Below are 13,987 nucleotides of genomic sequence, written 5' to 3' on the forward strand. Positions count from 1 at the left end.
TCCACCAGTGGGTGGAAACCTGGCTAGATCTTTTTGCCACTGTCAAGAATTTGCAGTGTCCACAATTTGGAGAGCTGAAGTTCCAACAAGAACACTCCTTAGGAGAAGCATTTTGGCTAGAATGGAATAAGGGTCACCTCTTCACATTTCCACTATTTCCTCTCCAGGCCCTAGTTCTGACAAAAATCAAGAACAACCAATCTAGCTTATCCTGGTGGCCCTACATGGGGTGCCTAGAACTTCGGAGCATGAGCATCTGTCCTCTATAACACCGCCACTTTCAGAGGACATCCTGTTTCAGCAACTGGGTAGGTTCTTCCAAAGAACTCCGTGCGTGGTACTAGAGCATCAGCAATTCACTGTGTTCAATTTGTCAGCTGACATAGTAGATATCATCCTCGCTGTTAGGTGCCCTTCTATGAAATTCCTTTATGCCAGGTGCTGGTTCTAGTTTGTGACCTGGTGCTGTGACCACTTACAGGCATAACTGTTGTTTATTTGTTTTGTCTTTAACCTAGCAAAGCTTTTCCACAGACACTGTTAAATGCTGTCAGTTCTTTTGGCCTTTCTATGTCTGCAGTACCAAAGGTCCTTGTCCAAATTACCTATTGTAATGAGACTTATTAAAGGTTTGACACAGATGTTCCCTCAGAACCATCTGTGAAGGCACAGTGGGACCTTAGTTTGGTCTTGATGTTTCTCCTGTGTATGCCCTTCATAGTTATGCATTGCTGCTCACTGCCTTTTCTGACCTTGGAGACTGTCTTCCTTACTATGATTATGTCAACTTGTTACGTAAATGAACTACAGGGGCTCTCAGTGCAACTGACCTATACCACCCTTTTCCCGAACAAACTGGTGCTGAGGACTCAGGTGGCCTTTTTACCAAAAGTAGGGGTTTTCTTCAATGTTGGGCAATCCTTCACTCTACCAGCCTTCTGTGCTTCTCCAAAACCATAGAAAGAGGAGGAGAAGGTCCATCAACTGGACCCAAAATGGCTTTAAGATTTTATGTACATCTTATCAAAAGTGGATGATTATCTTTTTGGGGGTTCTCTGGAGCACAAAAAAGGAAGGCTTTGCAGAAGAGCACCAGGTTAAGGAGGATAGTTCTCTGCATTAAGATCTGCTACACACTGCCAAGAAGCAGCCCCCAGAAGGTCTGACAGCCCATTCTACCATGGTCAAGGCTGTTAACACTGTGTTGGTGCTAGCAATGTCTGTCCTTGACATGTGTGAGGCTATGACATGGGTACACCTTCATAGAGCACTCCTGCTTTAACAGCAAAGTAAAACAGAAAGACCTCTTTGCCTGCTTCATCCTGCAAGACTTTTTGGTCTGAATCGTTTCCAGCGACCCTTCACCTTGGGGAGGTAGTGGTTGGTAACCCTCTTTCTGGTGGATACTCTAACGAGCCGCAGGTTCTTCACTGCACTCGTACCTCCCAGCTCTGTGGAGTGGCATCTTTTTAACACTTTAAAAGTCCAAAGTTAGCACTCTGTAGGCTATATCCAACAATTGTTCACACACTCTGTCTGGAGGTGTGGAAGAGAAGACAAAAAAAAGCATGGATATTAGTGCACAGGGGTGGCACTTATATGTGACTCCACTCTGTCACTTCCAGGTCAGTATGGAGCGAACGTGGAGCTGCATGACACAACCTAGCAGTGTATAGGAGCACTGCTCCGAAGAAATCTCTGGATCGAGCCTGCACTTGAGAAATATTTTCAGGTGATGAATCTGCGGTAGAGAGAGTTTCCATCAGAAAAAGGGTTACAAAAATGTCGAACTGCAACATTAATTTATTTCAACTTAGTTAAAACCCACATGCATTCTTCTGGCGATTCCTGATAGACTTTTAACCAAAAACGATCTCATAAATATTTTGGAGGAGAACAAAACATATTTTATACATCAGCATATCTGCAGAGAAGTCAGATGATTTGGCCGCATATATCAACTATAAACTAACCTTCAGTGAAATAGCCCTAATCTAACCAGAGTTTCTAATTTAACAACCTACAGAAGGAAACAGATGAAATACCAAATTGTGTTGGAGGACGTTTAAAAAAAAAAATTTAAACAGCCCCATTTTGTTCACCCTTCCCTTCCATCGCATCTGAAGCAGTAACTTGATCACTCACAGCTATTTGCAGTTCTGCACACGGATGAAAAACGTGCAAATATTCTTCTGGTGTACAAAGAGAAAAATAATTTGAAGGAGCACTGCTTACAACCATCCATGCCCTAAAAAATAAACCAGACCAAAACAACCCCTGCCAAAATAGTTCAGGTGGTGGCAAACATTGTACATTTTTCATTCATGCAAGGATTAGTACTCCTGTTATAAAGTACAATAAATAACACACCCTAAAAAAAATAAAAGACTGTAGAGATATCCCTTACAGCTAATCCCTTTCCCCAATCTTTGTAAAAGCCTACATATCTCTCTTGGCAGAAATTATCAGCTCAGCTTTATCTCTAGCTAACCAGCTCTAAAAATGATTGTGCTGAAATGCCGGCTTGCATGGTGAACAGACAGACCTAGACGAAAGCAAACTAGCTAGATCCAAGGACAAAATATAAAAATCCTCTACGTCACACAACCACCAAAGTCAAATATTTAGGAACCCTTTCCAGCCAAAAGCTTTCATTTAGTTGGTAAGTTGGTCACAACATTAAATGCAGTCCCTACTAGTTAAGAACTGACTGTTGGGGCCTTTACCATTTTGAAACTGGGTTACTGTAGTGCCCTTTTTCTCTCACCTCCCCATAAATGTTAAAGTGCAACTTGTTCAAAATATAGTTGCCCATCCCATCAAAGGTTCAGGAACGCTACACTGGCTTCCAATCTACAAACAACCACTCTTCAAACTCTTTCATGCACACATACAAAGCCTTACAAAACTTTGGCCCCATGTACCTCTCCAAATGCATATCCTTCTACCAACCTACCAGATACCTTGCTCAGTCGGACTCCTACTCACATATTCCTGGATCCCCTAGCAAACATACTCAGAACCAGATCCGGTGTTCATGCCTTTTCCTCCCTCGCATCTAAAGCCTGGAACCACCTGGCCCTGCTCATCAGAGTTGCCTCCTCAGCTCTTGAATTGCACAAGAAACGAAATACCTGGCTCTTCACCTAGCACATTGCTACTTCGGTGGTCTCCATTCGCAGCTTTCTCTACCTTTTTCCTCCTTATATATCTTCCACACCCAGGAACCCTCGCTTTTGAATATGCTATTATGGATTCAACAGCATACTTTTCAATTGGCCATACGAACGTCGGCATCAACAGGGAACTCAAACTCTGGTTCATAAACTATCACTGTGCCAGACATTATGCCTCCTCAGTACCCTTGAATTATCTGTTAACAGGTCATTTGACCCAACGACTCTACTACCCTGACCATTGATACCATATTTGTCCCACAAAATCCCATCTAAGACACATGAAACACAACTACTATGTAGTATGACCACCATGTTATCCATCTGTATCTCAACTTCACTATAACAATCCATGCACCCTCAGAATTCAATACAACCACTGCTAACAGACCTTAAACAATCTTCAACCTATACATAAAACACTTTTAATAATTCCTTAGCAGAGCAAGAAATGTTAGCTAAACAGCTCAACCAATGGTTAACTGGGACATTCGACTGGGTGGTCCCTCTCAAAGCAACTTGGCTACAAACTAACAGAAGGAAGGTTGGACAGTTCAACTCTGACATAACACTTCAAAAAACAGAAATCTGATCCCTCCTTAGAATATGGAGGAAAACATACAGCCTAAATAATAAAAAAACAAGAAGTTCCACTACATTTAATATGTCACTAATGTTACATGCCCTTCAAAACATTCAACGAATTCTGTAACCCGGCCAGCACCTCTACAGGCATAAACACTCAAGAAATCTAAAATGTCTTAGATGCCTTAGGAAACACTTAATTGAGAAACCTGCTAACCTTGAAACTTAAAGGAAAGCAATGACAAGCCTACACCAGGGCTTCCCAAACATTTTAGAACCACAACCCAATTTTTAGAATGACAAGTTTTTGTGACCCACCTAGCTTTAATGATCATGAGGTGGGTGATTTTTTAATGTAAGTAAAGCATCATGTGGTAGTGCACTGTCATTTACAGACAGCACATTTTCCATTAAAATGGTCATTAAATTTGCCAGACAAACCGTTTTTCTGATAAAAGCCCACACAAACGATGATGTGTGGAAATCATGTTTCAGTGAATATTTATCATTTAGGGGGATATTTATAGTCCCCTTGAACCACATTAACCACATTATTTATGACGTCAATGTGGCCCAACGAGGTCTAAATCTCGTGCCGTATTTACAGGGAGGTACAATGCCTGCATTGCGCCATCCTGTAACCTATTGCGCGCTACATTATGCCTACTCCAGGCATAATGTATGCAAAGGGGGCATTCCCCCATTAGGGGAGCTGAAAAATGGCGTAAGGAAATCTATGAGATTTCCTTGCGCCATTTTTTACGGCACTTTTAACGCCTGGTCAAGAGCAGGCGTTAAAGGGGGGCTTCCATTCTCTAGAATGGAGTTCATGGCACTCTTGCAGAGTACATCAATAGCGTCATGTGAAATGACACTACTGCCCACTAAACATGCGCCGTATTTTAAATACAGCGCACACATGGTGGCCGTAGGGGGGTGCTAAGGGGCTCCGGGAAAGTGGCGCTGCACTCGGTGCAACACCACTTTCCATAAATCTGCTCCTTAGTGCGTTACCAAGAAAAGTATCTTGATCTGTTTTGATCCTATTAAAATGTTTGTTTCCATCACACTTTAGAATCACAAAAACGTGCTTTATTTTTGCTTTCCTAACTACTGAAAGTGTACAGTTATTTACATGTCTTTGTGTGTTCCAAAAAATGACATACTATAGCTATTCCTTTCGCACTTCCTGTAAGCCAGTAAGATTGTCTCATATTTCACTTTACTTTTCTTATTCTGACTGCAAAGTGAAAGGAGTTTGTAAACACAAACCCCCATGTTAAAAACTCATTAGAAGCAATTTCTCAGAAGACATAACCTAAAATTTGACCTCTGTATTAAAAGAGCAGGAACTGTGACAAGATAAATAAACAAGCATTTGCAATGCAGTAGGTCTTGCATTTGCTTGAGTTAGAGTTACTGGTGTTGTAAATGCATAACTGGACTTTTCTTGCCACATAAACTGGTCAACCCTACAGCATAATTTGGTCCTCTTGCCACATAATTCCAATGGCCCTGCATATAACTAAAGCTCTTCCATTTACCTTCTTCCTCTATCAGCAACAAAAAAAATTCTATTATTTATTTATATTATTGCTTTGCGGTCCCCCCCAACCTAGAGTGGGGACCCACAGATGACCTATAAAGAAAGGGCATGTTGTTCTAACCATTTTGATGGTGGTCCCATCGTCCTAGAACCACTAAACAGTGAGTTATGGACAAAATGTTTGGTAAAAGGAAGGCCCCACAAAGCATTACAAAGGCGGGTTTCCAAGTGCAGCAAATATTGTAGTATCTTAACTGTAATGGTCAGACCAGCCCCTAGAGAACACCACAATAAAAATAGCATTTGGAAGAAACATGGTCTTGTAACCATATATTCAGCTCCTAGAGGGCATAACCACATGAAGAGAATGGCAAAAATGGATGCAGTGTAACCACATATTTAGCCCCTAGAGGGCGTAGTATCATACAAATTTCAGACCTAGTAGGCCTACTGCAATGATATTACAAACAAGGCCCTTAAAAACAGAAAGTACTCCAAGCTGTAAAGCAAATGTTCCAGCCATGAGAGCTTAAAAAGACACTGAATGGTGGGAGAGGTTACTATTTTGGGGTCTCCCCTACCCTAGTTTGGTGACCCAGAGATGCCTGAGTGAGAAAGAATGTGTCGCGCTGAACGTTTTGATGGTGGTCACATTGTCGTAGGACCACCACAGGCTGTGTTAAGGGGAAAAATAGTTTGTAAAAGAAATGCCCAGCAAAGCATTATGGGCGAGTTTCCTGAATGCAGTATATATTGTAGTATTGGCTCTTCAGGATTTCTGTGTTTTTTCTGTTTAAAATGTGCCAGTTTGTATATTTTTCAACTGTTAAACTTGTACATAAGTGGTACTCATGTAAAGCGCTCCTCTGATCGAGTTTGCGCTATACGAAAAGTCACCTATGTAAGTGGAACTCATGTAAAGCGCTCCTCCGATCAAGTTCCTCCTATATGAAACTTTCAATAAATAAATAAAAAAGAACCTGCCCCTCCAGCCTGAAGCCTTTGGGCGCAGACACCACAAAGAAACAGCAGCATGACCAAAAACAAAGAAGAGGAAGAAACAACATACAGACACAGAGTGCAAAACAGAGGCAAAAGAAAAAAGAACAAAATAGTGTGCCACACTGAGGTATGTGGCTGATTATGCAATAATCCATTTAAGAGGGTCAGTCTCCAAGGCAGTAACAAAGCAGCCTCAAGGCAGGACAAACGTAAAGCTTTTACTTACAAAATCAAGGGATTTTTTAGAGGCAGGCCAAGGAGCAAATGAAAGTGATGGGGGTGGTGAAAGCTCACAGAAGTAGCTTACCACTTGTCGAAGACAGCGCATGGGCACTGACTAGCTCGATTTAAAAACTACCACTATTTGCAGTGGTGTCCAGTGTAAGTCTGGAATAGCTGGGTCCATTCCAGATTTTCAGGGTATCCATATAACAAAAATCTACAGACATGTATTCTAAATAGATATGATTGGCGTAGTCAGTGGTTATCCTGCCTTGGTTACAATCCTCCTACTAATGTTTTGGATCACAAATGCTGAGTTTATAAATGTATATACGTAAACTGCTGCCCAATAAACTTTGTGACTGTCCACGAGGTGGCAGTGCTTCATGGACCTTTTCATAAGCCTTACTGTGATTGTCCACTAGGTGGCACTGCTTCATGGGCCTTACTGTGATTGCCCACTAGGTAGCCATGCTTCATGAGCCTTACTGTGATTGTCCACTAAGTAGCCATGCTTCATGGGCCTTACAGGGATTGTCCACTAGGTGGCACTGCTTTGCGGGCCTTACTGTGATTGTCCACCAGGTGGCAGTGCTTTGCTGGCCTTACTGTGATTGCCCACTAGGTGGCAGTGCTTCATGAGCCTTACTGTGATTGTCCAGTAGGTGGCACTGCTTCAATGGCCTTACTGTGATTGCCCACAAGGTGTCACTTCTGCACATAGAACTCAACTACTTGCCAGATCGTGTTACTGCTGTATATGTCATACTCCGTCTTACTACTGGAGTCAGTGCTGCACGTGTTACATTCTGAGAGCATTGGGTGTCTCTGTTGCATGTGCCATTACATGACTGATATCAATGCACATGCCACAGATCTTCCACTAGGTGTCTGTTCCACACCTGTCATGTACATTCCTGTCTCTCTTCATTCAACTGGTGGTCATTGTGTGCTGAGACTGAGTATTAGGTCTTACTTTTACATATGCCATACTTGTTGTGCTATTTGCTACTTCCACACATGCTTTAAGTGTTCCTGCATGTCATACTTTGATCACTAGACATCCCTGTTGCACATATCAAATGCTAAGGGGCCAATAGGTGTCCCTGATCCACATACAACACATTGTTTGGTCACTCTTTGTCGGTTTTGCACACACTGTGACACTAGTTATTGCTCTGTTGCCCTGTTGCACATATATTGTGGCTGCTGTGTGTCAGCAGTGTGATGCAATATGATGCCACCCACAGAACTTGAAGAGGTGCCCAGAGTACCCAATATAGTAATTAGATTTGGGTTGAATGGGAGCTCCCTGAAGGGTGGGGGTCCTCCTGCGCAGCAGGGGAGTTAGGGCCCTGCGTTAGGGCCCTGTCTGTGTCATTGCTCAATATGCCATGCTCTGGCCAGTTTTTCTGGTTGAGCAAGTGTGCTGCTGTCCGTTGCAGGCAAGGAACGGTACAGCAGCAGGCCACTGCCTCAGATTTAAACTCATATCACCTGCAATGTGGCACACCAATTCGGGAGCCAGAGAGGAATTCTTAAATAATGCAGGGGCTGTTAGTTTCTGTTAATAACAAGTTAGAGCTATTATTATTGTAAATTTCTAACTGGACATTTCTTGCCACATAAATTGAAAATGAAAAGTAAAACAGTTGACATAAGCTAGATGATTCAAAGCGCCATGGCTGCCATGAGTGCGAAGGTGAGACATAAAAGGAAAAAGAAGTTTGCTTGCAGTCAAACGTATCGGCAAACGTGCAATTATCCATGTAACAGGGTTGATGGCCAAGGCGGAAACAAAACCACACCATGGAGGGACAAACGTAAAGCATTTACCAATGTCATCAAACGAGTGATAGTGATGGACATAAGCAGTGAGTTTAGTAAAAATTTGAATGAAAATAAAATGCATAAACATGGAAGGTCACCTCTGATCAATACCTTCAAAACAAAAAATATTCTTCTAGAGTTGTCGGTTGTCTTACTATGAACAGGGATCATCAACTCCTTCCTATCAAATCCTAATAATCCTCCTCTAGGTATACGTATCGTAAAGGCAGCATTTACCCAGATATCATCCTTCATTGAACAAAACAGACAACTATCTGCTAGACAGAACAGTTTCAAACCCGGAAAAAGTACGGAATCTGCACAAATTTTCATCTGGGGTGATCTCAAGAACTCTGTAGACGCTGAATGACTCGCTGCCCCACTCCTACTTGACCAATCACCAGCATTTGAAATGGTAAACTATTAGCACAACAACTTCATGACACTGGTATTCAAGACGCTGTGTTAAAGTGGTTAATGCTATATCTTAAGGATACATCACAAATTGTCTCACTACCTCCTTTTAACTTTAGGCATGACAACAACTATGCTAACAATACTTAGATCATTGAAAAACTACAACAGCCTTCCAAAGTCATAGCCTCTGAACACTGTCAATGTCAAATGACTCAGGAAGTTTGGATGCTACGAGAAGTAACTTACACTCAACTCCTCGAAGACTAAAATAGACAGCCTCAAGTAAAGTGAAAAGATCATGGAGTTGAACCTTTCATTTCACTTATGAATGAACAAAGTGATGCAAGACTCATCATATACACAATGAGAATACTGCCTCCACCTAGCTCTCTCTCACAGGACACAAATGTAGCTGGCCCTAGAGATTTCCTGTCTAGACTACTGCAAATGATCTCTACATCAGACTCTTTAAAACATTAATCACAGGCAGATAAGACCTTAACCTAGTCAAATGGGGTCACACTATCCCTGCTCTTGAAGATCGTGTTTAGTTACCAGGAGCAAGAAGAATATCCTTCAAAACCCTATGCACTGGACACCAAGCAATCAGTTGGACGCCATTATCCTTAAAATGTCCAACAAGAGGAGAAACCTTGGATCAAGGATGGTCCCACAGTTGATAATCACATCTTAACGAACAGCCACCTAGGTCTAAGCTCATTATTGGTACAGATATGCAAGCATTGATAAAGCTTCTGAAAAAAAATAATGCCTATCAACAATATCAAACATTCAGAAGAGAAATAAAGACCTGGCTTTTCTTGAATGCAGGTCTGAACTGACTCCCAGGCCACAATGCGTAACTGGATTAAAATGCTGCTTTCAATCCAATCTTCTTATTCCTTTGCTTACAACCACATGCAAAGATATGCATACATGCCATCACGCAAAGCCTAATTTATAAGAAACTAAACTCACCTGAGTTTCACTTGTAATATAATCCATAGGTTCACATAGTTATGCAGCAAGGTTTAACTTTTCATATTAGGTTGATTAACAGCACACTAAAAGGAGACTTAGTACCTCACCTACAACTCTTACAGTGCTCCACATGACCCTGACTGACAATTCCTGGTGTAGGGCCAACTGCACAAGATGATAAAACGTTGGTAAACTTAATACAATTATATTGAGTTAGGTTGAGTTTTGTTCAATAGAGGAATGTTGGTCTAGCCAATATTGCCTTTACCCCTCTTAGCAATCTGTCAAGACAAATGTTTTTACACCCCTTAGCAAATCATTTGAGCGTGACGTCAGAACCCTTCAGAGATATGCCTTTATTCGGTACACCTCATCATGAATATCAAGACATATCACCAAGTGAACTTGAGCCTGACCTCATTTCAGCCTGAGCAAGTCCTTTTTCTCTTGCCCATCTGGCAGGGTACTGAGACTGATGGTGAGATTCTGACTGAACCGCCACAACTGACAGCCCTGCACAGTACTTCGAGAAATAAATATTTTTCAAGTTTCAGAGTCAAAGGGTAGACTTTCTCTTCCTCATCTTCCCATGACACATTACCTGGAAGCACTTTGTACATTCTTGTACGAATATGTTGTTAGTTACTTTCTCTGTAGGCTTCCAACATTTGAAGTATAATGAACTTGACTAATAGGTTTTACCATACTGGTCTACTATGATAATAAAATTAATAGGCTCATGCTCTCCACAATAACTTCTCCTTCCACCCTTGATGAAGTGATCAATTTTTGAGTCCACTATTGTCTTTTTTTGTACGGTGGTAACACATGCACCTGAGCTGTACATACATGGACTCTTATTTACTTCACCTGTCACAAGTAGTGTTAATGTTACTTTATTCTTTACATATAGGATACACTGGGTCCCAGTCCTGAGAAGACTCGAAAATAACAGGAAAGGCCTCAACACTAACACAGGTGGAGCAAGCACTACGCTGACATGGCCAGTGGGGCAGATATCATCGCGAAAACCTGCGCCCACCTCAGAAAAAGGTGGCACTCTATTCATTGGTCCCTCTTCCAATGCAGTTTCTTTCTAAAATGTCTTCTCTCTCTCTCTTTAGTATCTTTACTGAGATTAAATTTGAGGTCATCTTGCACGTTATGCTTAGGAGCAGCTCTGCTGCTTTGTCTAGGGTTTTACAAAAAAATCAAGCCACTAAATGGTATATTTCAAATAACATATTCCCATAGTAACTTACTGAGTGGTTTTGTCCTTAATATAACGGCGGGGACAGTTTCTTTGCTTGTGGTCACTCTTCCCACAGATGAAGCATCCATCCTTGGTACTGCCACATGGATGACTTTGGAGAGCACATCGATTACAGGAACTGCAGTGAATCCAGGCTTAAACACAGGAAATGTGAGTAATGTTAATTTGTGATCAACGACATTAAAAAGCAAATACTCATCAAAGTATGGATTGTAACACTTTCTCATACTAGCATGGTGACTGGAAAATATATATGTGTCTCTATCGAATATTCCTTTCCCTTAGTCATAAGCTGGTTCAGACTTTACTTTTTTTTCAGGACAAGAGACTCTTTAACTGTATTTGTTCACAAAACGAATGACTACAGAATGGAGAGAGAACTTCACCCATATAATTTTGCAGGTGTATTTCAGAACCCCTGCACCTTTACTGCAGCTCCTACAACAGGAGGATTAAGCTGAATCTCTCTCTCTCTCTCTCTCTCTCCCTCCCTGCATCATGTATTATCATGTTATTTGCAGCCAATTAGTTTCATCCCATTAAAATGACATGCAAGCCTTGGGTTTTGACATGGCTGAAACAACATAAAAAATAAATAAAGAAAGAATAAAGAAAATCATGACATCATCATCGGTTTGTCTTAGGAATTATGAAATGGGTGAAAATCAAAATTGAAAGTGAATAAGCGTTGGGGAGAAGGTACCCTGACAGCAGGAGTGTGATAGAGGTGTGTTTTAGGGACAATTATAGGTTTAATATAATTTTGCGTCACAGTGCACGATATTCGTGAAAATTCACGAATTTCCGCGATTTGGAAAATATTCGCGATTATGGAAAAATTTGAAAGAAAAATCACAGACTCTTTCGTACACTCATTCTTTCACTCATACATGCAATCAGAGGCTCAAGCGCCCACTCTCACACTCATGCATCCACTCAGACCCATTCATAGTCTCACACACCCACTTTCAGACCCACTCAGACACTCACACACCCACTCACAAATCCACTGACGGAGACAGGCCCTGTGGCCAACCTGCGCTGTGCACTGCCAAAGGCAATGCGTAGCATGGGGTTTGGTGGTTATGTGGGCTTGACTGCAAGGCTCAGTGGCAAGGCCGGACCTGGCGACCAAACCCCGCCGTAGGTTGGAATAACGTATAGTAGTTAAAACTGCCTCACTCTAAAAAAAACACAGAAATACACTGAAAAAAACAAAGCTTACAAGGACTTGCGCCCTAAGGTAACTATAAATCTTGCCTTCGCTAATTCCTCCACATATTATGTCATTGATAAGATCTTGTATGGTATCTCACTGCAAATTTGCAATAACATTATTGATAAGGAAACTGTGCATGGCAAGTGTGCAACTTATAGTTACCTTAGGGCTTGAGTTATAGTTACTTGAAAGAACTCTAACAATAATTGCTGAATTTCTATGGTTTTGTATGAGTAAATTCAAAACCTAACTATAACATTCCTGTAACCTTTGTTTTTTTCAGTGACTTGCCTATGTCCTTGGTACAGTTTGACTAATCTTTAAAAAAAATTCCCAAAAAAGCGTACCAGTGATTCTTGATGCATTTCAGGGTGATCCGTCGAGCAGGGGCTGAGAAAAAGAGGGGGAAGGTAAAAAAATGTGCATTTCCCATGTTAATTACCACAGGAGCTTTGAACACGGCTACAGCCTGAACTGCTGGATAGAATAACACTAAAGTTGGCAAAAAGGTAGCTTTCGATACACAGATTACGCTTTTTGTTATTTGATGTAAATCCGTTCAGTAGTGTTTTGAGATAATAAAGGGAAAATAAATGTGTATATCTAGGGCCACAGATCCTTCATGGCGATTTCTCAGTGATTGCAGCGTATTCGTAAATGCATGCGCCACCAGGAATGATGTGATGGGCTGGCCGCAACCTGACCAGAACATTGCAACTGCCATTTTAAAGTCCCTGGACACGGCCCAGGGCTGAAAAGAAAATGAAAAGCGGCATAAGGGATCAGGGTGGAAGGTACCCTTACCCCAGGGGTGTGATATAGCGGTGTTTAGGGGTGAAATTATGGGTTTAAAATTAAATTTGTGAATAGGCTGAGAAGCTCTGCATGGCCTAGCATGTAACGTTGCAACAAATTTACGAATACTGGCCGTGACGAATCCGCGAATAAGAAAAATAATATTTTTTAAAATAACATTCACAGACTCATTCCTACACTAATTCAGTCACGTGCCCACTCACACACCCACTCAGACACTCATGAACCCATTCAGACAAACTCACAGACTCACACACCCACTTACAGACTCACTAAGAAACTCAGGCACCCACTTACAGATCCGCTCAAATAGACAGGCCCTGTGCCCAACCCCTGCTGCCCATGGCCTATGGGCGGGCCTGGCACGAGGTTAGGTGGGTATGGGGCTGGCCAGGGCCTAGCTGCAGGCCAGATCCTGTGGCCAACCCCTGCCAGGGTTGGGTGGGAGGCTATAAGAGTGTGGCCGCAGGCCCTGCAGGTGCAGCACGGGGTTGGGTGGTTATAGGGGTTGGCTGCAGGCCCCGCACGTGCGGCACAGTGTTCGGTGGTTAACAGGGCTTGGCTACAGCACCTGACCACACACCAGGGCCTGTGGACAACCCATGCCACGCCTGGCAAAATGCAGTGCGTGGGGTTGGGTTGTTACAGGGATCCAGGTTAACTAAAACGTCCCTGTAGCCATATATTATAGATATATTCAGAATCCACATCCAAGAGCATTTATTATTTCTAAGTATTAATACAGACATTTCCTTGGCCTGTTGTTATAACATTATAACATTACCTATAACATTACCCAGAGGTTTCATACACTCATTGAAATGTGTTTCTGATATTGGTGTTTGGCAAGATATAAAAATAGTTTCCTCATGGTTCAGGTACTACCTAAGGTAGGTGTCAATGATTCAGTATGTTCGAGC

General features: G+C 41.9%; 1 protein-coding gene across 2 annotated transcripts in view; it reads right to left on the reverse strand.

Annotated features, from left to right (window-relative positions):
- The window catches only part of ZCCHC4 (zinc finger CCHC-type containing 4), a 299,886-nt gene that overhangs the window by 15,504 nt on the left and 270,395 nt on the right, over positions 1-13,987 (reverse strand). For both annotated transcript variants that reach the window (XM_069202157.1, XM_069202158.1), the window contains one exon: positions 11,022-11,166. In XM_069202157.1, the coding sequence (XP_069058258.1) occupies positions 11,022-11,166 (145 nt within the window). The remainder of the gene's footprint in view (positions 1-11,021; positions 11,167-13,987) is intronic.

The sequence above is a fragment of the Pleurodeles waltl genome, chromosome 1_2 (assembly GCF_031143425.1).
Source record: "Pleurodeles waltl isolate 20211129_DDA chromosome 1_2, aPleWal1.hap1.20221129, whole genome shotgun sequence".
Taxonomy (NCBI): domain Eukaryota; kingdom Metazoa; phylum Chordata; class Amphibia; order Caudata; family Salamandridae; genus Pleurodeles; species Pleurodeles waltl.